At 45.3% G+C, this 20,981-nt stretch overlaps 1 protein-coding gene across 1 annotated transcript in view; it reads left to right on the top strand.

Moving 5' to 3' along the window:
- The window catches only part of mib1 (MIB E3 ubiquitin protein ligase 1), an 84,680-nt gene that overhangs the window by 26,256 nt on the left and 37,443 nt on the right, over positions 1 to 20,981 (top strand). The window contains 6 exon segments of the mRNA XM_079530358.1: positions 2,363 to 2,546; positions 7,730 to 7,874; positions 8,433 to 8,566; positions 12,442 to 12,549; positions 13,353 to 13,550; positions 14,755 to 14,906. Coding sequence (XP_079386484.1) covers positions 2,363 to 2,546; positions 7,730 to 7,874; positions 8,433 to 8,566; positions 12,442 to 12,549; positions 13,353 to 13,550; positions 14,755 to 14,906 — 921 coding nt within the window.

Here is a 20,981-nt window from a genome sequence, read left to right as displayed (position 1 = left end):
AGAGGCGTCCTTGTGTCAAATAAGTTTGCCCTGGACAAACGTTATTCTTTCTCCGGTGCCATCACGTGTCTCTGCTGTCTCAAGAATCAAATGAAGAATGAGGTCGGGACATTGTGTGTGTGTGTTGTGTTCATAATTATGTCGTGCCGTGAAAAGCGGTTCTGGGGGATGCAGCCATACAGGCATCTAGCTGCAGACACGTTTCACACTAGAGTGTGAAAAGACCCAACAACCTTCCAGACACGCAGGACACAGAGAGAATAGATGTGTATTCTTCTGTCTGATTCACTGTCTGTCAGCCTTGAAAGACACACAAATAATGCACAAAAAGCCTCTCGACTGAGGGGAGGCAAATACCTTACTTTGCCTACAGTAAATCCGTGCCTGGCTGATGTTGACAGAATTTTGTATTTGAATATTTTTCTCTGACTGTATCTGTCCCATCAATAGTTTTTCTTTTTCTTTCTTCTTTAACCCATTTTGACCTGAGATCAGATTCTAAAAATGTCTTCTACATCCTGACAGTTTTCTGAAAAAGCTATGTTTCTATGTCAGTCGTCCTTTGATTTTTCAAAAATAGCAGACCTACAAGCTCATAGCGCGCCACTCGGTGGCGCGCTATGAGCTTGTAGATCTGCTATTTTTCAATAGCTAAAGCATAACATAATGCTAACACCAAAAGGGGTTCCCGCCCAAAATGGGTTAATATAACTTATTTTTTAGTACTTGAACACAATGTCCAAATCGGGGAGGAAATTCTATTTGCATGATTCCTTCATTTTGTTCCATGTAGCCCTAGCTTGACTGATGCCATGCCTGGATATAAATTAAGTCAGACTTTCAAATATTGAATGTTTAATTACTTTGATATGATCATTTATTGATGTCAATTCAAATTTGTAACCAAAGTCTATGTTGTAAATAGGGCTATCTCCTCATAGTCGCCATCAATAGTCGATCGATCAATCGGTTTGGTCTTAGTTGTCCAAGACTACAATTGTAAACTCTACATATAACCCTTTTAATTTAGCCAGGATATAACTTTCAATTGCCAGTAACCAACCCCACCAACTTACAATTTAGGCATTTAGCAGATGCTCTTAATCCAGAGCGATTTACAGTAAGCATGAACAGAACATCAAATACATAACAATAGTCCTCAATAATCATACGTAAGCTAAGAACCGTGGAATATCGAATCTAATGAAACTATGAGTATATTCTATAGAGTGCTATGTCTAAATTCTGTCTAATTTACATAAGTTGAGCCTTTGCATACGCCTGTAAGTAGGCATGTAACGATTCACTCAACTCACGATACGATTCGTATCACGATACGATTTTTCACGACATTTAAAAAAATATATATTTTCCAGAAAAAATAGTTTTTTTTTTAAATTTTATATAATCTTCCCCCTTGAGCTTTTTTCACATTTTTTATTTAACTACATTGCAAAATAAGTAGCATTACTTTGACAGTGCAGAAACATAATTGCCTTCCTTGATTTTTTTTTTTTTTTTTTTAATATAATTTTTTATTTCAATGAATAGATTGATATCGTCGGGATTAATATCGATATACGATATATCGTTACATGCCTACCTGTAAGCGTTGTCCCAACGTTTTTAGTGATTGTACTTGTAACTTCCAGCTTCCCTGCGTTTGGCTGATCTGAGTGTGCAGGAGGGTTTGTAGGGTTCGATTAGACTTGATCAGACAGATATGGGGGTGCCATACCTTTTGGTTTCTTTGAATGCCAGCATCAGAGTGTTATACTTGCAGCGACCGAGAGCCAATGGAGGGAGCGGAGAAGGGGGGAATTTTGGCTGGTTGAAGACCAAGCGAGCTGCGGCACATTCTGGAACTTGAAATGTCTGATCTCTGCATGAACCTATGCATCAAATAAAATAAAACCCAATTTTACAGATTTGTTTATTTGTCTGCAAATTCCTATGACTAAGTTCCGTACGGATTTCTGTAGTTGAGGAAAAAATATCACACCTGTGTGAACTGAGTGGTGCAACTCCCCTCTCCCCCTGCCCCCCCCCCCCCCCCCCCCCCCCCCCTCTCTCTCTCTCTCTCTCTCTCTCTCTCTCTCTCTCTCATTAGCAGGCAACAGTGCAGCACTATCTCTCTCTCTCTGTTTCTGGCACAACAGCACCACCTTTGCCCCTACTGGTACTCCAAACATAGTCACATAGGTACATAGGTTAAGACGGACTTTGCTGTTCCTTGGAGTGGTTTTACATTATATTGTGCAACTAAGCCGTCACTGTTACATGACATCGCTATGACATTTTCTGGTTATGACTCTGAGTTTACTAACTTGACCCTAACGGTACCCTGTGTGTGTGTGCTCAGGTGGACGTTTAACCCTGCGGTGCTGACCAAGGCCAACGTAGTGCGCAGTGGAGAAGTGGCAGCCGGGGCAGAGGGCGGAAGCTCCCAGTTCCTGGTGGGAGACCTGGTCCAGATATGCTACGACATCGACCGCATCAAGCTGCTGCAGAGGGGCCATGGAGAGTGGGCAGAGGCAATGCTGCCTGTAAGAGTCTTCATACTTTTACAACATAAAGTGCATCACTTGTGTAACTTTAAATGTATTTTCTGAAATAAATATTTTCACGATTTTTCAAAGAATAGCAGACCTACCTTGTAGATCTGCTATTTTTCAATAGCTAAATTACAACGTAATGTTTAAAACACCAAAAGGGGTGGGCTGAGGCAATGCTGCCTGTAAGAGTCTTCATTCATTCAGAACATAAAGTGCATCACTTGTGTAACTTTAAATGTAACTTTATGCCCCGTTTTAACTTTTAAACTTCACCCTATACGACGGCTTCTCACAAAAGTAGCCAAAAATCGACGAGCTGACAACACGTCGCCATTGTTGAAAGATTTCGAACATTTTCACTTAACCAATGTTTTAATAAGATATTGTGTTGTGATAATGTGCTGGAACACAGGTTCCATTCCATTTTCCATTTCCTGTAGTTTTGGACATACAAGGATTCCACCCGACAGCAACAATATAAGATACACCATTGCGTTCCAGAGCAAGGTTTTCACACCTGTGCAATTAGGCTTAACGAACTAGTCTTATTTGTACTGTGCTTTTCATAAAATCACAAAAAATACATACACGGCCGAGTGACTTTAACAGGTCTACTGCGTAACCCACGTTCCCCGATATTTAATCCAATATTCTACGCTGCCTAGATTGTCTTATTACCTTTGGAGCATACGGCAAAGTATTTGCAGCTTTGTTCGACGAAACTCCGGCGAAAAATAGTCTGATGGTTTGTTGTTGAAGAGAAAAACGAACCGCCATTACAATGCGAAACAAGGACCGCCTCCACCGCATGTTGTAGTCCAAACAAACGGCCCGTCCACTTGCATTGAGCTCATTTTCCCAGAAGCCCTAGCAGCCCAGAGCATGGCTTGATTTCCGGTTTCGTCGTCATAACGCGACGGCCTCGTCACCAGGTCCGGGACAAATCCGCTCTTTCTTTTTAATAATTAAAAAACAAATAGCGGGTTTAGCGTATTAAGCAGGGCGGATCGTCGGATTAAACAATTCCAGGCCGGCAAAGTGTTTACAGCCACTGTAATTTCCTGCTACCCGCTATGGTCTTTAGCCAGTGCTGACTTCATCTCTATGGTCTTTAGCCAGTGCTGACTTCATCTCTATGGTCTTTAGCCAGTGCTGACTTCATCTCTATGGTCTTTAGCCAGTGCTGACTTCATCTCTATGGTCTTTAGCCAGTGCTGACTTCATCTCTATGGTCTTTAGCCAGTGCTGACTTCATCTCTATGGTCTTTAGCCAGTGACTTCATCTCTATGGTCTTTAGCCAGTGACTTCATCTCTATGGTCTTTAGCCAGTGCTGACTTCATCTCTATGGTCTTTAGCCAGTGCTGACTTCATCTCTATGGTCTTTAGCCAGTGCTGACTTCATCTCTATGGTCTTTAGCCAGTGCTGACTTCATCTCCCGTGTAGAAATAACAGAAACGCGCCAAAGATTCCTCTGTGCCAAATTAGTCTGGAACACCATAAAGATTATGGCCGTTATGGTAGTAGTGATTACATTTTTTTTTTACCCCCTCTCTTTCTCAAAGAGAATGTATTCTTTCCCTATTATGGAAGTGTATTCATTGCTGCCCCCCATAACGCCGCTGGCTGTGTGTAACGCCAGTCTAGTTACAATATGCCACTTATCCCTGCCAAACTAGCCCCCTCTCGGCCGCTAATGAGCCTTAAAACCCCGAGATGGGGCTGTAGCTTTGATCACTAACCACTGCTGTTCCCCGTCTGTCTGCTGCGGCTGCCGCTATTGCAGCAGTGTGTCCCCCCCACACCCCACCCCACCCCACCCCCCCATTATTGATAGCATCCTCCAGGACGGCCCCGGTCTGTATAGCTCCGTGGACTCCAAAGTGCCGCCGCCTCCTCCTCCTCCTTGTGCAGCACGGCACAATATGATTGGAAATTGGAAGGAATTTTGCCGCCTCCTCCTCCTCCTCCTCCTCCCCCCAAACCCTGGGAGAGGATGCCGTTTATTGGCTGTATAGATAGGGAATAACCTGGCTAATAGATGAGTCTCTCTCTCTCTCGCTCGCTCTGTCTCTCTGCGTCTCGCTGTTTGTACAGCGAGTCCATGCCATTTGAATGACTAATGAGAGGGAAAACTTTACATTTGCCTGTGATGATGATCTCTGGTCTGTCAGTATTTTTTCTTTCCTTGCACGTAACAGGCTTGTCGATGACTTTTCCTCGTCTCCTGGTCCAATAGCTTCTTAGCCCAATAACCAACCTTCTCTCTCTCTGTTTCATGGCTGTCGCCCTATCTCAATGGCTGAGTGATTTAGGTTGAGCTGATTTTCCAGACGCACGCACGCACGCGCACGCTAGGGCATTAACATAAAAATCGATTAGTCGACTAGTCGACTAGCAAAACGGTATTCGACACTGTAAATCAAAAATCGAGTAATCGTTAATCTTTTTTTTACAGCAGACATGCAGCTGTGAGCTCTGTTGTTTTGTTGGTAGTTCTCCAACTTAAGTACTAATCCCTTCTTGGCTGATTGTTTTCATATCATATACAAGCCGACTGTGGGTTTTTGCCGTCACCGTCACTCGTGTAGGTGCGGTGGGCGGCGGTGGCTGGCTGCACTGGCAACATTTAAGACAGATTTTCAAAAAGCATATGCCTCATAGGCTCATACGCTCAATGGGGACAACTACAGTGTGTAAATACTTTTACTATTGGTGAGTTTATTACTGTAGTTTGTTCAACAAGTTAGATTGGAGACGTGTCGTCGTTTCGTCCGGTACAGTAGTATAGCAGCCTGTCCCTCCTCACTCTGCCCAATAATATCCAGTTTGGTGACAGTCAAACTACAGTAGCTCTTGCCGTGATTTCATGTTTCTTTTTCTTATTCATCTTTCTTCATGCTTATCCAACAAAAGTGCAGGCGTGCGGCATTATTAAAAACAAACAGCTATGCCGCGCGATCATAGTTATAATAGTCGCGATCTGATTCATAGCCTGGTAAGCCTGCTAGCTACGGTAGCAAGCCTAGTATGTAATCATAACCTCCTCCTAGCTTGTAGCTCCTTCTAAAAACCAAAGGAACTGTGGTTGTAACTTGTTGTTGAACATTTAGGGTTGTATGAAAAACATCGCATCATTTATTCCTCCTCCTCCTCCTCCTCCGTCTCAACAAACATTTTCAACAACGTAACATGCTATGCTGCGCCGTAGAAAGGTCTTGCGCATCAAAAATAGCAGATCTACAAGCTCACAGCGCGTCCATCCGTGAGTCATTGTGGACTTGCAACTTTGACTTGACTTTTAACAGCTGATGTGAATTTCGGCCAATCAGAGCGGCATTCAGCGTAATCTTGTAAGAGAGTGGCGACACTAGCGTTGACTGCCATTGTAACAATGGAATGCGGAAGTGCTCATTCTATCTCAATGGGATAGTTCCAATGTTTGGAACTATAGCCCATAGCACCCCGCTTTGTGGTGAGATCAAAGCGTGTCGCCACTCTCTTACTATTCCACTCGGCCTGCATTCACTGGCTCTGTTTTGCAGTTAATCCTTCACTCGCGCTGGCCGTTTCAGAACACGATGTTTTAATGCTTGATTGGATGGAAAAAAATATCATATTTTACCGCCGACTAATCGATTATAAACCGATTTTGATGGTATTCGTGTCGACTATCAAAAATCACGTTTGGTTAATGCCCTAGCGCACGCGCACACGCACGCACTCACGCACGCACGCACACACACACCCACACACACACACCCACACACACACACAGTAACTGATAATGCCCCCTGCTTTCTTCCAGTGTTCCGGGGACCACCACCAGTCCCAGCTAAATGATGCAGAAACCATATGGACCCTTATTAGATCTTTAACTGAGAGTGTAACATGAAACCAAATTAACCCTTACGGGTCCATTTGGTTTTATTTGACACTCTCAAGAGTTAAATTATTGTTAAACATCTGCATTACTTAATTTACAAGACTAGTCTACACAATAGTCTACACAATTAGAACTGTGGGAAATTAGTTTTGTGCAGTCAAAAAGAATACATACACAATACAAACAGATCACACAATTCATTGACAACATTTTACAGCTCCTCTCTTGCAGAGAGGGAAAACGAAACAAAATGCCAACAAAAGCCTACCAGTCATAGTTCCAAGAGGCATTGCATTACATTGTATGCACAGAACTGAGATGGGGCCTGCTTGTTCATAAGTCCTATACTTATGGGAACAAACCATCTTTAAGCACCCTAGCCTGCAGCGAAGGTACTGTGTACCGTCGCCCCGATGGTGAAAGATGATGTTGGCTGTTGTGCGTTGGTGTAAAATAATGGTCCTTTATATGAAAAGGGTTGAAACCCACTGTTTCTAATGAGTCTGTGTGGTGTGCGTCTCTTCCCCAGACCCAGGGTAAGGTGGGGTTGTAACCCACTGTTTCTAATGAGTCTGTGTGGTGTGCGTCTCTTCCCCAGACCCTGGGTAAGGTGGGGTTGTAACCCACTGTTTCTAATGAGTCTGTGTGGTGTGCGTCTCTTCCCCAGACCCAGGGTAAGGTGGGGTTGTAACCCACTGTTTCTAATGAGTCTGTGTGGTGTGGGTCTCTTCCCCAGACCCTGGGTAAGGTGGGGTTGTAACCCACTGTTTCTAATGAGTCTGTGTGGTGTGGGTCTCTTCCCCAGACCCTGGGTAAGGTGGGGTTGTAACCCACTGTTTCTAATGAGTCTGTGTGTTGTGCGTCTCTTCCCCAGACCCTGGGTAAGGTGGGGTTGAAACCCACTGTTTCTAATGAGTCTGTGTGGTGTGCGTCTCTTCCCCAGACCCTGGGTAAGGTGGGGTTGTAACCCACTGTTTCTAATGAGTCTGTGTGGTGTGCGTCTCTTCCCCAGACCCTGGGTAAGGTGGGGTTGTAACCCACTGTTTCTAATGAGTCTGTGTGGTGTGCGTCTCTTCCCCAGACCCTGGGTAAGGTGGGGTTGTAACCCACTGTTTCTAATGAGTCTGTGTGGTGTGCGTCTCTTCCCCAGACCCTGGGTAAGGTGGGGTTGAAACCCACTGTTTCTAATGAGTCTGTGTGGTGTGTGTCTCTTCCCCAGACCCTGGGTAAGGTGGGGTTGAAACCCACTGTTTCTAATGAGTCTGTGTGGTGTGCGTCTCTTCCCCAGACCCTGGGTAAGGTTGGCCGTGTGCAGCAGATCTACTCGGACAGCGACCTGAAGGTGGAGGTGTGTGGCACCTCGTGGACCTACAACCCCGCCGCCGTCACCAAGGTGGCCCCGTCCGGCTCGGCCGTCACCAACGCCTCTGGAGGTAAGGCCACGACCACCACAGGCCACCGCAGTGCAACTCTGTTGACTCCTTTGTGTCATTAAGACGATTCTACAAATGCCTTCTTAATCCTGACAGTTTTATGAGAAATGCATGTTTCTATGTCAGTCGTTCTCAATACATTTTCTTGTCAAGGACCCCCAAATATATATGTAGTTGGTAGCGCAGCGCCGAGTGCCGCGCTACGAGCATGTAGATCAGCTATTCTTTTTGATTGAACATTTGCAACGCAAATCTTTGCTTCTGCGGGTCCCTGGAACAAAATAGTTTGAGATGGGGGCGGCGGTGGCCAAATATATGTAATTGTGGGGCTCCTTTACATGAAATTGTTTGAGAACCACTGACATTTTTTTAGAATTGGCCTCGGGTCTTAATGGGTCGAATGCACAACAACTTTGGTTTTTGGCTCAATTGTCTGTCTAACATTCTCTCTCTCTGTCTCCCTTCTGTGCACCTACACAAATTACCATTCTGATAATGGCTTTCGCCCCATTTTGTATGTGTGTGTGTGTGTGTGTGTGTGTGTGTGTGTGTCTGTAGAGCGTCTGTCTCAGCTGCTGAAGAAGCTGTTTGAGACGCAGGAGTCGGGAGACATCAATGAGGAGCTGGTCAAGGCTGCAGCTAATGGAGACCTGGCCAAGGTGGAGGACATCCTCAAACGACCTGATGTGGACGTAAGTGCTGCCTCAAACACACTTTGCTGTTGGGGGGGGGGGGGGGGTTATAATAATGTGTGTATTATCATCTCATTTACCTGTCTGGTGGTGGCTCAGGGTGCCATCCAGTAATTTAATAGGCAAAGCACCTCATTCTGAAAGCCGTTTCACTCGGAAAGGCGAGAGTCAGGAAGTGAATTTTCGCTATGTAACGGGTGCCGCGATTGTTATTTAATTCACCCAAAACGTACATTTGTAACCATTAACGTTTAGAGAAATGAGGCGCAAATCAAGCTTGTTTTGACCCAAAAAGAAGGATCCGAGATATTATCATTCTAAAAACCGCGTCCCCATAGATTGCATTAGCCAGTGGATTTTTTGTTTTGTTTTGTTTTTTGTTTTTGTTTCACCACACCGGAACCGGAGTGTACAGGACACAGTTGTGAACCGTAATAAATTGATATTAAAACAGGCGTCAAAAGGCGATCTAGGCGCCAAATGAGTTATTATTAGTAGTACACAGTGCTTCGGTGTGTGTCCTCCCAGGCGTCGGCCTCTTCTGCTCACTGAGCTACCATGGCCTGAGCATGCGGCCCTAGCTAGCTAGCTAGCTAGCTGCTGTTTAATGAAAAGAAAAATCCTGTGGCCTTCAGGCATTATATAGCAAACCACAGAGTGTCTCTCTGAGTACACTGATATTTGTTCTTGAATTCACCCCCACCACCCTGCGCGCACACGCACGCACACGTGCATGCACAGAGGACGGCCCGTTTGGCTCCTAGGAGAGCAGCTATGAGATCTTCCCTGCTGCTCCTCTCAATCAGAAAGGCATTAAGCCCGGGCCCAGCGGAGGCATCGAGGTGCATCGGTGTGCATTGCGGCGCTCTGAGTGTGTCCAGCTGATATCCACTAGTCCTGCATGGTCAGTGGATCTGTCCTGACAAGGGCTGCTCTGGGGGAAAACGCCCATTTGACAAGGGCTGCTCTGGGGGAAAACGCCCATTTGACAAGGGCTGCTCTGGGGGAAAACGCCCATTTGACAAGGGCTGCTCTGGGGGAAAACGCCCATTTGACAAGGGCTGCTCTGGGGGAAAACGCCCATTTGACAAGGGCTGCTCTGGGGGAAAACGCCCATTTGACAAGGGCTGCTCTGGGGGAAAACGCCCATTTGACAAGGGCTGCTCTGGGGGAAAACGCCCATTTGACAACGGCTGCTCTGGGGGAAAACGCCCATTTGACAAGGGCTGCTCTGGGGGGAAACGCCCATTTGACAAGGGCTGCTCTGGGGGAAAACGCCCATTTGACAAGGGCTGCTCTGGGGGAAAACGCCCATTTGACAAGGGCTGCTCTGGGGGAAAACGCCCATTTGACAAGGGCTGCTCTGGGGGAAAACGCCCATTTGACAAGGGCTGCTCTGGGGGAAAACGCCCATTTGACAAGGGCTGCTCTGGGGGAAAACGCCCATTTGACAAGGGCTGCTCTGGGGGAAAACGCCCATTTGACAAGGGCTGCTCTGGGGGAAAACGCCCATTTGACAAGGGCTGCTCTGGGGGAAAACGCCCATTTGACAAGGGCTGCTCTGGGGGAAAACGCCCAAGGGCTGCTCTGGGGGAAAACGCCCATTTGACAAGGGCTGCTCTGGGGGAAAACGCCCAAGGGCTGCTCTGGGGGAAAACGCCTATTTGACAAGGGCTGCTCTGGGGGAAAACGCCCAAGGGCTGCTCTGGGGGAAAACGCCCATTTGACAAGGGCTGCTCTGGGGGAAAACTCCCATTTGACAAGGGCTGCTCTGGGGGAAAACGCCCAAGGGCTGCTCTGGGGGAAAACGCCCATTTGCTGGGAGGGGACACGAGCCATATTACTTTTTTTTTTAAAAGAGTCACTAAGGTCTAAGCCAGGGGTTCTCAACGTTTTTGGCCGGGGACCCCCGAAAATGCTTTGGCAACGTCTCGGGACCCCCGCCCCGCCCCCTCCCGACCCCCAATATAAATTGACTGCTACAATAACCTTAAACCATTTTGGGCGGGAACCCCTTTTGGTGTTTTAAGCATTGTTATAATTTAGCTATTTAAAAATAGCAGATCTACAAGCTCATAGCGCGCCACCGAGTGGCGCGCTATGAGCTTGTAGGTCTGCTATTTTTGAAAAATCGTGAATTTAAAAAAAAATAACTTATTTTTTTTTTTTAATAATTTGGGGACCCCCTAAAATAATTTGGCGACCCCCCCGAGGGGTCGCGACCCACGGGTTGAGAACCCCTGGTCTAAGCCACCTGAACATTTTGCAAAACCTGAGTGAGGGAGGGTGGGTGGGTGCGTGCGTCTGTGTGTGTGTGCGTGCGTGCGTGCGGTGGAAAGTAACTAAGTACATTTACTTAAGTAAATACTGTACTTAAGTACAGTTTTGATGTATTTGTACTTTACTGGATGTCCAATTTCCAATACTTTTATTTCTACTCCACTGGCAAATATTGTACTTTTACTCCACTACATTTATTTAGAAATATATAAACTTTAGATACAAGTTAGTTTGATTATTATTACAAAACATACATTATCCACTTCAGCCCTATATACATTTCGGCCATTTGGAAATAGCAGATCTACAAGCAAGCTTGTAGATCAGCAGAAGCAATTAATTTGTTAAAATGGGACATTCTGCACAATGAGTACTTTTTACTTTTGGTACTTTAAGTACATTTTGAGGCCAATACTTCTCTACTTTCAAGTACATTTTGAATTCCAGACTTCTACTTGTAACGGAGTATTTCTATATTGGCAAGTAAAACATTTGAGTACTTTTTCCACGTGTGTGTGTGTGTGTGTGTGTGTGTGTGTGGGGGTGGGTGTGCTGAGGGCTGGCCAGGTGCCCTAGCGCCTTTCAATAGAATGATTTTCTTAAAGCCGAGCACACCGGGCCTGGCCAAGTGATCCGGGCCAGGCCAGGACAAGAGACGTCTCGAGACTCCCAAAGGAGTCCGCATTAATATTTATGCTCTGAGTTATTGCAGTGCTGCAGTTAGCAATGACACGCACGCACACACACACGCACACACACACGCACACGCGCACGCGCGCGCGCGCCCAGCCACTTACTACGCTGGTGGTGCTCCAGGTGAACAGCTAGTTTTGTGGATCGACATAAAATGCTGCTGCTTCACATCGACAAACACAAGTGCACGAACACACACACACAGACACACACACAGATAGGCAGACAGACAGGTGTGCTGACGTTGGTTAGACATACATACAGTCCGACAGGCATTAGTCCAACAACACCGTCGCTCGACATGCGTGGCCTGTTAAAACCAACCCGTGGCAGGTTACAACTAACCCGTGGCTCCCGCCATGTGTGGCAGGTTACAACTAACCCGTGGCTCCCGCCATGTGTGGCAGGTTACAACTAACCCGTGGCTCCCGCCATGCGTGGCAGGTTAAAACTAACCCACGGCAGGTTAAAACCAATCCGTGGCAGGTTACAACTAACCCGTGGCTCCTGTCATGTGTGGCAGGTTAAAACTAACCCACGGCAGGTTAAAACCAATCTGTGGCAGGTTACAACTAACCCGTGGCTCCTGTCATGTGTGGCAGGTTAAAACTAACCCACGGCAGGTTACAACTAACCCGTGGCTCCCGCCATGCGTGGCAGGTTAAAACTAACCCACGGCAGGTTAAAACCAACCCGTGGCAGGTTACAACTAACCCGTGGCTCCCGCCATGCGTGGCAGGTTAAAACTAACCCGTGGCTTCCTGTGAGGTTGGGTTTAGGTTTTGGGTTAGGGTGTTGGACTCGTCCCTGTCGGACTGTTAGTACGTCGGACCAAACACGTCATGCACCCAGACAGACTCGTATAGTGTGTGTGTGTGACTGTTGTGTGTGTGTGTTTGCAGGTGAACGGGCAGTGTGCCGGCCACACGGCCATGCAGGCGGCCAGTCAGAACGGACACGTGGACGTGCTCAAGCTGCTGCTCAAACACAGCGTGGACCTGGAGGCTGAGGTATACAGACGGACGCACATAGTCACTCATCGCAGTGGCTAGCACCGCTCAAAAAAGGGCTTCTGTCTTCCTCAATGTTCCCACTCGCTCTTATCATCCACGCCATTCGATTCTTCTTAGTATTGATTTGTTTTTTTAATTTCTTTTGTTATTCATGTCCTCACTGTATTGCATTACTGCTCTTGTTTTTTTAATGTGTATGCCTTGCTTTTCTTCTTTTTCTTTTTTTTCTCTCTTCATTGCTCTGTAAAGCACTTTGAGCTGCATTTCATGTCATGAAAGGTGCTATACAAATAAAGTTTTATTATTATTATTATTATTATTAGTCAGCGGAGATAGTTTGCACCCCCTCTGCACACAGACTACATCTTGGGCTGGAAGCAGTTTTCATATCATGGAAGTGAAAATGTGGTTTTAAGACCTGGAACGCATCCATGTCACCTTAGCTTTTAACCATTATTTTAAACTTAACTGTTGAAAAATAGCAGATCTGCAAGCTCATAGCGCAGTACTCTGTGCCGCACTATGAGCTTGTAGATCTGCTTTTTTTTTTTTTATCTTGAAAATGAATAACTCAAATTAACTCAAATATTTGCTTGGTCACAGGAACACAATATTTTCAGATGGGGGTCCGCGGTCAAATACAGATAATTCTGGCAGTTCTTGACATGAAAGGGTTTGAGCACCGCTGACATAGAAACACAGGTTTTTCAGAAAACTCTCAGGATTTAGAAGAACATATTGTAGAATCCCAGTTCGAGTGCAATGTCATTCTGGTGTCTTTGTGTGACCGTCCTCCCCAGGACAAGGACGGCGACCGGGCGGTGCACCACGCGGCGTTCGGCGACGAGGGCTCGGTCATCGAGGTGCTGCAGCGGGGCGGGGCCGACCTGAACGCCCGCAACAAGCGCCGGCAGACGCCGCTGCACATCGCCGTCAACAAGGGCCACCTGCAGGTGGTCAAAACCCTGCTGGATCTGGGCTGCCACCCCAGCCTGCAGGTACAGAGACCCATCCCAGCTCATTAGTTGCGAATGCAGTGAGCACTAACTATAGAAGCTGGCCTAAACTGTCTGTCTGTGTGTCTGTGTGTGTCACGCTGTAACACCACCGGCCCGCCACCAGAGGGCGCAGCTGTATCGCACACAAAACACACACACACACACACACACACACACACACACACACACACACAAAAACTTAACTTAAAAAAAAACTTAACTTAAAAAGAAAAACCTTACAAAACAAACTTACAAAAAAAACTTTAAAAAAAAACATAAAGAAAAAATAAATAACCTTAAAGTACGTAATTTATTCTAATTGTTATTGCAATTTACGAGCTGCGTTCGCTTCTCGCGCTTGCGCGTCTTACTAGTTTAGTTTAGTTTATTTGCACATGTGTACATAATAACAACAATATGGTGAAATGAAAGAAAAAAGATAGCAATACTTCAGTAAGAAACGAGATTAGTTACATACATGATGTGCCGGAAGTGCCAAAAAAACCCAAAGGGGCTTATCGAGTGGCCTTCCTAAAAGCTACCAATTGAGCTTAAATAGCAGCATTAAGATATGAATAATATTGGTAGGCCTAAAGATAGGCCATTGCACCTAATGTTAACACTTTAAGTTCCACACATTTAGCCAGTGGTGGAAAAATCACTCGCATATTTTACTTATACTACTACGTTACAAGTAAAAGTTCGGAATTCTGAAGTATTGGTATCAATATGTACTTAAAGTACCAAAAGTAAAAGTGCTCATTTATGCAGAATGTCCCATTTCACAAGTTTTTCAAATGTATACGTGTATCTTTTGAAAATAGCAGATCTACAAGCTCACAATGCGTCGCAGGACAGGAACCCCTTTTGGTGTTTTAAGCATTATGTTTGACTTTAGCTATTGAAAAATAGCAGATCTACAAGCTCGTAGCGTGGCACTCGGTGCTTTTGAAAAACCATATATTCTTTCACAGCAAAACGTTTTTAACTCAAATCTTTGCTTCTGGGGCGGTCCCTGGGACAATATCTTTTCAGATGGGATTTGGTGGCCAAACACATTTTGGGGCCCTTGACATGAAATAGTTTGAGACCCCTCATATTGAAACAGGGTTTTTCAAAAAACTGTCAGGATTTAAAATACATTTTGTAGAATCTGGTGTCAGTCCTAAATGGGTTAATTTACCCCCCCCCCCCCCCCCTGCAGGACTCTGAGGGTGACACGCCCCTGCACGACGCCATCAGCAAGAAGCGGGACGACATGTTGTCGGTGCTGCTGGAGGCCGGCGCAGACGTCACCATCACCAATAACAACGGCTTCAACGCCCTGCACCATGCGGCGCTGCGCGGGAACCCCAGGTAGGAGACAACACGACCTTACCATAATCACCCCCCCACTGCTGCTGCTGTGTCACCTCTGACCATCCGCTCTATGCACATTAGACACGCCATTTTGGAAAGAACTTCCAGAGTCGGGTGGTGCTGCTATTGTTGCATGTTGGCACACTCTGGCTAGTGGCTATACCCCAGTGGGTCTCACACTCTGGCTAGTGGCTGCTACCCCAGTGGGTCTCACACTCTGGCTAGTGGCTATACCCCAGTGGGTCTCACACTCTGGCTAGTGGCTATACCCCAGTGGGTCTCACACTCTGGCTAGTGGCTGCTACCCCAGTGGGTCTCAAAGTGTCCTTGAGTGGATTCCAAATGGGCCCCCCTGGTACGGCTGTGTAACTCTTGAGAGCGTTCCGGTTCCATTCATACACTCTCAGAGTTATTGGGGGGGGGGGGGGGGGTCCTTGAAATTAAAATAGTTTGAGAAGCACTGCACACTAAATGGGACAGAGCCTTAACCCATTCAGGCCTGACGTCGAAACTTTAAAAAAAAAGTTTTCTAAATCATGACAATTTTCTGAAAGATTTGAGGCACATTTTAACGATTTTTCAAAAATAGCAGACCTACAAGTTCATAGCGCGCCACTCGGTGGCGCGCTATGAGCTTGTAGATCTGCTATTTTTCAATAGCTAAATTATAACATAATGTTTAAAACACCAAAAGGGGTTCCCGCCCCAAAATGGGTTAATGGTTAATGTGGTTAAACGCTAACGTGACATGGATGCGTTCCAGGTCTCAATGGATTAATTGGTGTCATTGGTAACACGTGACTCTTTTCTACGTCCGAGCATAGACATGGTAACGCCCCGCCTGCCTCTGATTGGCCGCACCAGTTTCCTCCGAGGTGGAGGATACATAGTCTGCCGCAAGGTTACTCCGTGGTGGGAAATAAATAAATAATACAAGTACGATATAATACAAGAGAATGACAGACTGTAACTTTTGTTTTTGTAGACGAGGCAAACTTCTACAAAATAATATTGTTTTATGTCGTTTGCTTTGATGGAATAATTGATTGTGTGTTTTAAATAAAGTGTGTTGATTATTATTGTATAATTTATTTGTACAGTATGTGTAAACTTGAAACATTATTTTACTGTAAGGTCTCTTTTCCCTTGATTATTTATCTTTTTTAGTATAATAGTATTCGTTTACTATAATTAGATTCATGCGCAATATAATCAACACTAACAGTTTATTTAGAACACAATTCAATTCAATCAAAGCAAACGGCATAAACAACATTAGTTTGCCTCTTCTACAAAAACAAAAGTTACAAGTTAGTTACTTACAAGGCTGCATTCTGTCGCGCCTGCCAAGCTGTCATTCTTGGAGGACAATCTGGTGAGACCATGGGGGCAAGACGGGCTGTGTCGGTAGGCCAATCAGAGGCAGGCGGGGCGTTACCATGTCTATGCTCGGACGTAGAATAGATTCACGCCTTGGTGACAAGGAAGTAGGGAAGCGACCCGGAACTATTAGGAAGACCTATTCCGTGTGTGTGTGTGTGTGTGTGCACATGGTCCATTCCACCCTGGCTGTGAAGTGGAGCCGGGAAATGGTTTGGTTCCCAGTGATGCAAATAGCCTTGCGTCCTGCATCCTTCAGACTCACTAAAATGAGAGAGGACGCAATCATGTCACCCTCCGGGAGTCCTGGGCATAGACATATATACATAGACGCCCCTTCCGGCTCTGAGGCGTGTGTCAAAATTGAAGGCACTATTTTCCCGACATTCCTTGCGAAGAATAGCGGAAGCAAAGCGGAAGCTTGTCAAGCTTCCGCGTGCGTAACATAAGTCCCGGAAAAGACGCGCTGTGATTGGCCAGTAGTCACTTGAGTGACAGCGAGAGACATGGAGGATTCACATGAGTGACGTCACTCGGGCAGCGACGCAGTCGCCTTCAGCAAATGCCTTCAGCACTTCTAAATAAGAAAGCTGCGGAGAACTGTTGCTTTGTGTTCACTCTTTTAATGTTTTCTGTTAGTAATCTAATCCCCCCTGGCTCTGATGTTGTATTGTTAATAACTTTGTTGTTTGTGTTTGTTTGTTTGTCTTGTTTTGTAATGTATATTGTCATGACTGTTATAAAGATTTGTTTAAAAAAAAAAAGCCTTCAGCACTGCACTTCCGCCTTCATTGGGATACACGTCGCTCCAATGAACTGCAGCGGCAAATGAGGCGTCTATGTATATATGTCTATGGTCCTGGGATGCAATACTGTGCTCGGTACCATACTCATTTAATGTCTACTCATCTGAAAGAGCACCATTACGTTGAAAACCCATTTACATCACTGGTTCTGTAGAAGGAGTCTGTGGAGGAAGAGTTCCTCTGTGCTTTCACTTTCATATGGTTTGGGTGTAATGACTTGGATTGTATCCAGACAATGTTGTTTCAGAGCCTGGTGATTTATTTATTTATTACTGTGGATCACACTTTAATTATACCGGCTCAGTGGCCTTGTGGTTAGAGTGTCCGCCCTGGGACTGGGAGGTCGGGGGTTCGATCCCCGGGCCGGGTCATACCAACAACTCTGGGACCCAGTGCCTCCCTGCTTGGCACTCACTACTCAGCATCAATGGTTGGATTGGGGGGGTATAAGTCCCTGCGACATACTAGCGTCGTGTCCAGGGGGTGTACTTGTACAACAAGATGCCTCGCGCTACAGAAACAGGAGATGGGCTCCTGCCCCATGGTAGCCTGGCTAATAAGCCAGACAAATCACACTGTCGTGTGGTATTTGAGTCTGGAGATGCTGTGTATGGATCTTGTTTCCCGGGGGGCGGGTTCAAACATTTTCTCTTTGACGCAATTGGTCAGAGCTACTGTCAGTCACGGTCTCAAGCATTGAACGTCACTGTACCAAAGCCCGCCCATATTGCATACCGTGTCCCGATTGGCCACACCAGTTCTCTGGTGTAGGAAATGGGCATACAAATGTTTGTGTGAATGTACAGTATAGAGCACTGCACACTGTAAAGTGTTTTGCATAAACACGCTCTATAAATGCTCCTTTTGTACATAATTTTTCTGGTGTGTTTGTGGCAGTTGCACCGCCGCAGATTTTGTATTTCACGTTTAGTTTATTATTCAGCCTTGGGGTGTTTGTCGAAAATCTCTTTACACAACCGAGCCTGAATCCAAAGTAAACTAAAGTCATATTAAACAGACAGAAGATCCCCAAGTGCCCCACAAAAGCTCTCCAGGTACACATTTATCTTTTTTTTTAGTAGGACATTGCACCGGTAGAGAAAACAATAAATAACATTTGAAGAGACAAACGATCGTCGATGTTCAAACAACGTGAATGCTTTTTAAAATGTTCCTGTTGATTCGTTTTTTCTTCTTCTTCTGCCATAGCAGCTCACAAAACAAAACGCTAGCATACACATGGATAAAAGTTCTCAGTCGCCACGGCTTGATTTCGGTCATTTGGATCTACAAGCTTGTAGGTAGCCTCTTTTCGGTTATTGGTTAATTCAGTCTTCCAGAAAACCCTAATGATCTCTGATAGTTCATAACCGCAATCGTTAACGACTCGATCTGCAATTTCTTCAACCGGTCAGCTGAATATGGCTACCAAAACGTCATCATTTGACATATGGTGTTAACCCATTTTGGGCGGGAACCCCTTTTGGTGTTAGCATTATGTTATGCTTTAGCTATTGAAAAATAGCAGATCTACAAGCTCATAGCGCGCCACCGAGTGGCGCGCTATGAGCTTGTAGGTCTGCTATTTTTTGAAAAATCGAAGAACGACTGACATAGAAACATAGATTTTTCAGAAAACTGTCAGGATGTAGAAGACATTTTTAGAATCTGATCTCAGGTCAAAATGGGTTAAGTGTGTAGGACACACGGCGCTAGTGTGTGTGGTGGCTCCTTTCACGCTGTTTCACAAATGGCATATTAGGACTCGGCCCTAGCAACCATTTTTCAGTCGTGAGAGTTTATTTAGCTTTTAACCCATTTAGACCTGAGGACGATTCTACAAATGCCTTCTAAATCATGACGGTTTTCTGGAAAAAAACCATGTTTCTATGCCAGTCTTTTTCTCAAACATTTTCATGTCCCCCCCCCCAAAAATATATATAATTGGCCGCCGACCCCCATCTGCAAATATGTTGTCCCAGGGACCCCCCCAGAAGCAAAGATTTGAGTTAAAAACGTTCGCTCTGAAGCAAATATATTCAAAGATTTGCGCCACATTTTCATTTTTTTTTCCAAAAAGATCTACAAGCTCGTAGCACGGCACTCTGTGCCGTGCTACGAGCTTGTAGATCTGCTATTTTTCAATAGCTAATAGCTATAACATAATGCTTAATTAAAACACCAAAATGGGTTCCCGTCCGTCCAGAAAGGCTTAATCCATGCATACATTGGTTATTCCTTTTGAGCGTCTATTGCCTGCGGCCACAGTGGAGCGCTAATGCTGTAGCTGCTCAGTCATCCTCTGGACGGAATGACTGACTTTGTGCGTGCGTGCGTGCGTGCGTGCGTGCGTGTCGACTCAACACCACCACCGTGCATAATAAATCTAAATCAAGAGGGTGTCTAAGGCTGTGTTTTGCTTCACTGTCCAAACGAGGCCTACCAGGCAATGCTAATGTTGGTTAGACTATGGTGTCTGTTCGCTGGAATACATTAGTGTGCTGCTGTTTTCCCCAAACACTGGGGGGGCTAATATCTTATCTTGCGCCACACCCGCTTACCCATTTTCCCCTAAACGTATTTGCCACTTTTTTTTACTATTTTGAAAAATAGAAAAACGTGTCGATGTAGATCGGCTATTGTTGAACTATTTTAAAAATGTTATTCAAAATAGTACAAAAATGGCATAAGTTTAGGGATAAGGGCTAAGGGGTGGCGCAAGATGGAGCCCTGGGTCGACGGGACACATTTGTGGGTCACAAACAAAAAAATGTATGGGTCCCTTTCATTTTTTTTTTGGTTTCACACATTTTGGTTTTGAATTAATATTATTAAGTGGTGCTAACCACTCCTAAAAGTGTGTGTGTGTGTCTGTGTATGAGCACGGAAGTACCACGCCAATACCACTGGATGGCACTGTTGAGCAGCCACACACACACACACACACACACACACACACACACACACACACACACACACACACAGGCCAGGGAGGAGGGCGGTACAGTACCATTACAGTACATCACCACTCACAACAGTTCTCGAGTTGCGTAGATTACAGATGTACAGACGACATGGTGCATGTATAGATAGATAGATAATCCCATGAATTACAAATGTTTAACAAATAGTGAAAATGGACGATCTACAAGCTTGTAGATCTGCTATTTTCACCATAGTTTGGGTCCTGGGGGAGACATCACATTTATCTTTTGTGTCACGGGCTAAAAAGTTTGGGAGCCAGTGGATAGTAGAGAATCCAACGACACAATCCAATGGCACAACCATTCACAGCATTTGGCTGCTTTAGTTGCTTTACTTTATCATACGCAGCCCCAAAAGCAATGTAAATATGTAGCCCCAAAAGCAGCATAAATATTCATAGTTTTGTATCATTATGTATGATCTTTCTAGGTTACATTGGGGCCCCGAGGAGCTTTCATTTCAAATCTTGTCGAACAACACAGCGCTCGGTTCATTCTTATGTCAGTCCGTACCCCAATCAGGCTGGGGAAATAATACACTTCAATTTTAACCCATTTTGACCTGAGATCAGATTCAAAAAAATGTCTTCTACATCCTGAGAGTTTTCTGAAAAAAGCTATGTTTCTATGTCAGTCGTTCTGCGATTTTTCAAAAATAGCAGACTCTACAAGCTCGTAGAGCGCCACTCGGTGGCGCGCTACGAGCTTGTAGATCTGCTATTTTTCAATAGCTAAAGCATAACATAATGCTAACACCAAAAGGGGTTCCCGCCCAAAATGGGTTAATTACACGCTAGCAAGAAGTAGAAACTGTGATCGGAGTGAAATTATGCTCATCACTTCCCCACAGAACGTTGGAGTAGAGTTTGAGAAAGAGATCATTGCTTTTTGTAGATTGCAAG

This window comes from Electrona antarctica, assembly GCF_951216825.1.
Source record: "Electrona antarctica genome assembly, chromosome: 19".
In the NCBI taxonomy this organism is placed as follows: Eukaryota; Metazoa; Chordata; class Actinopteri; order Myctophiformes; family Myctophidae; genus Electrona; species Electrona antarctica.
Note: the sequence above shows the minus strand (reverse complement) of the source record. Positions and strands in the feature narration are given on the sequence as shown.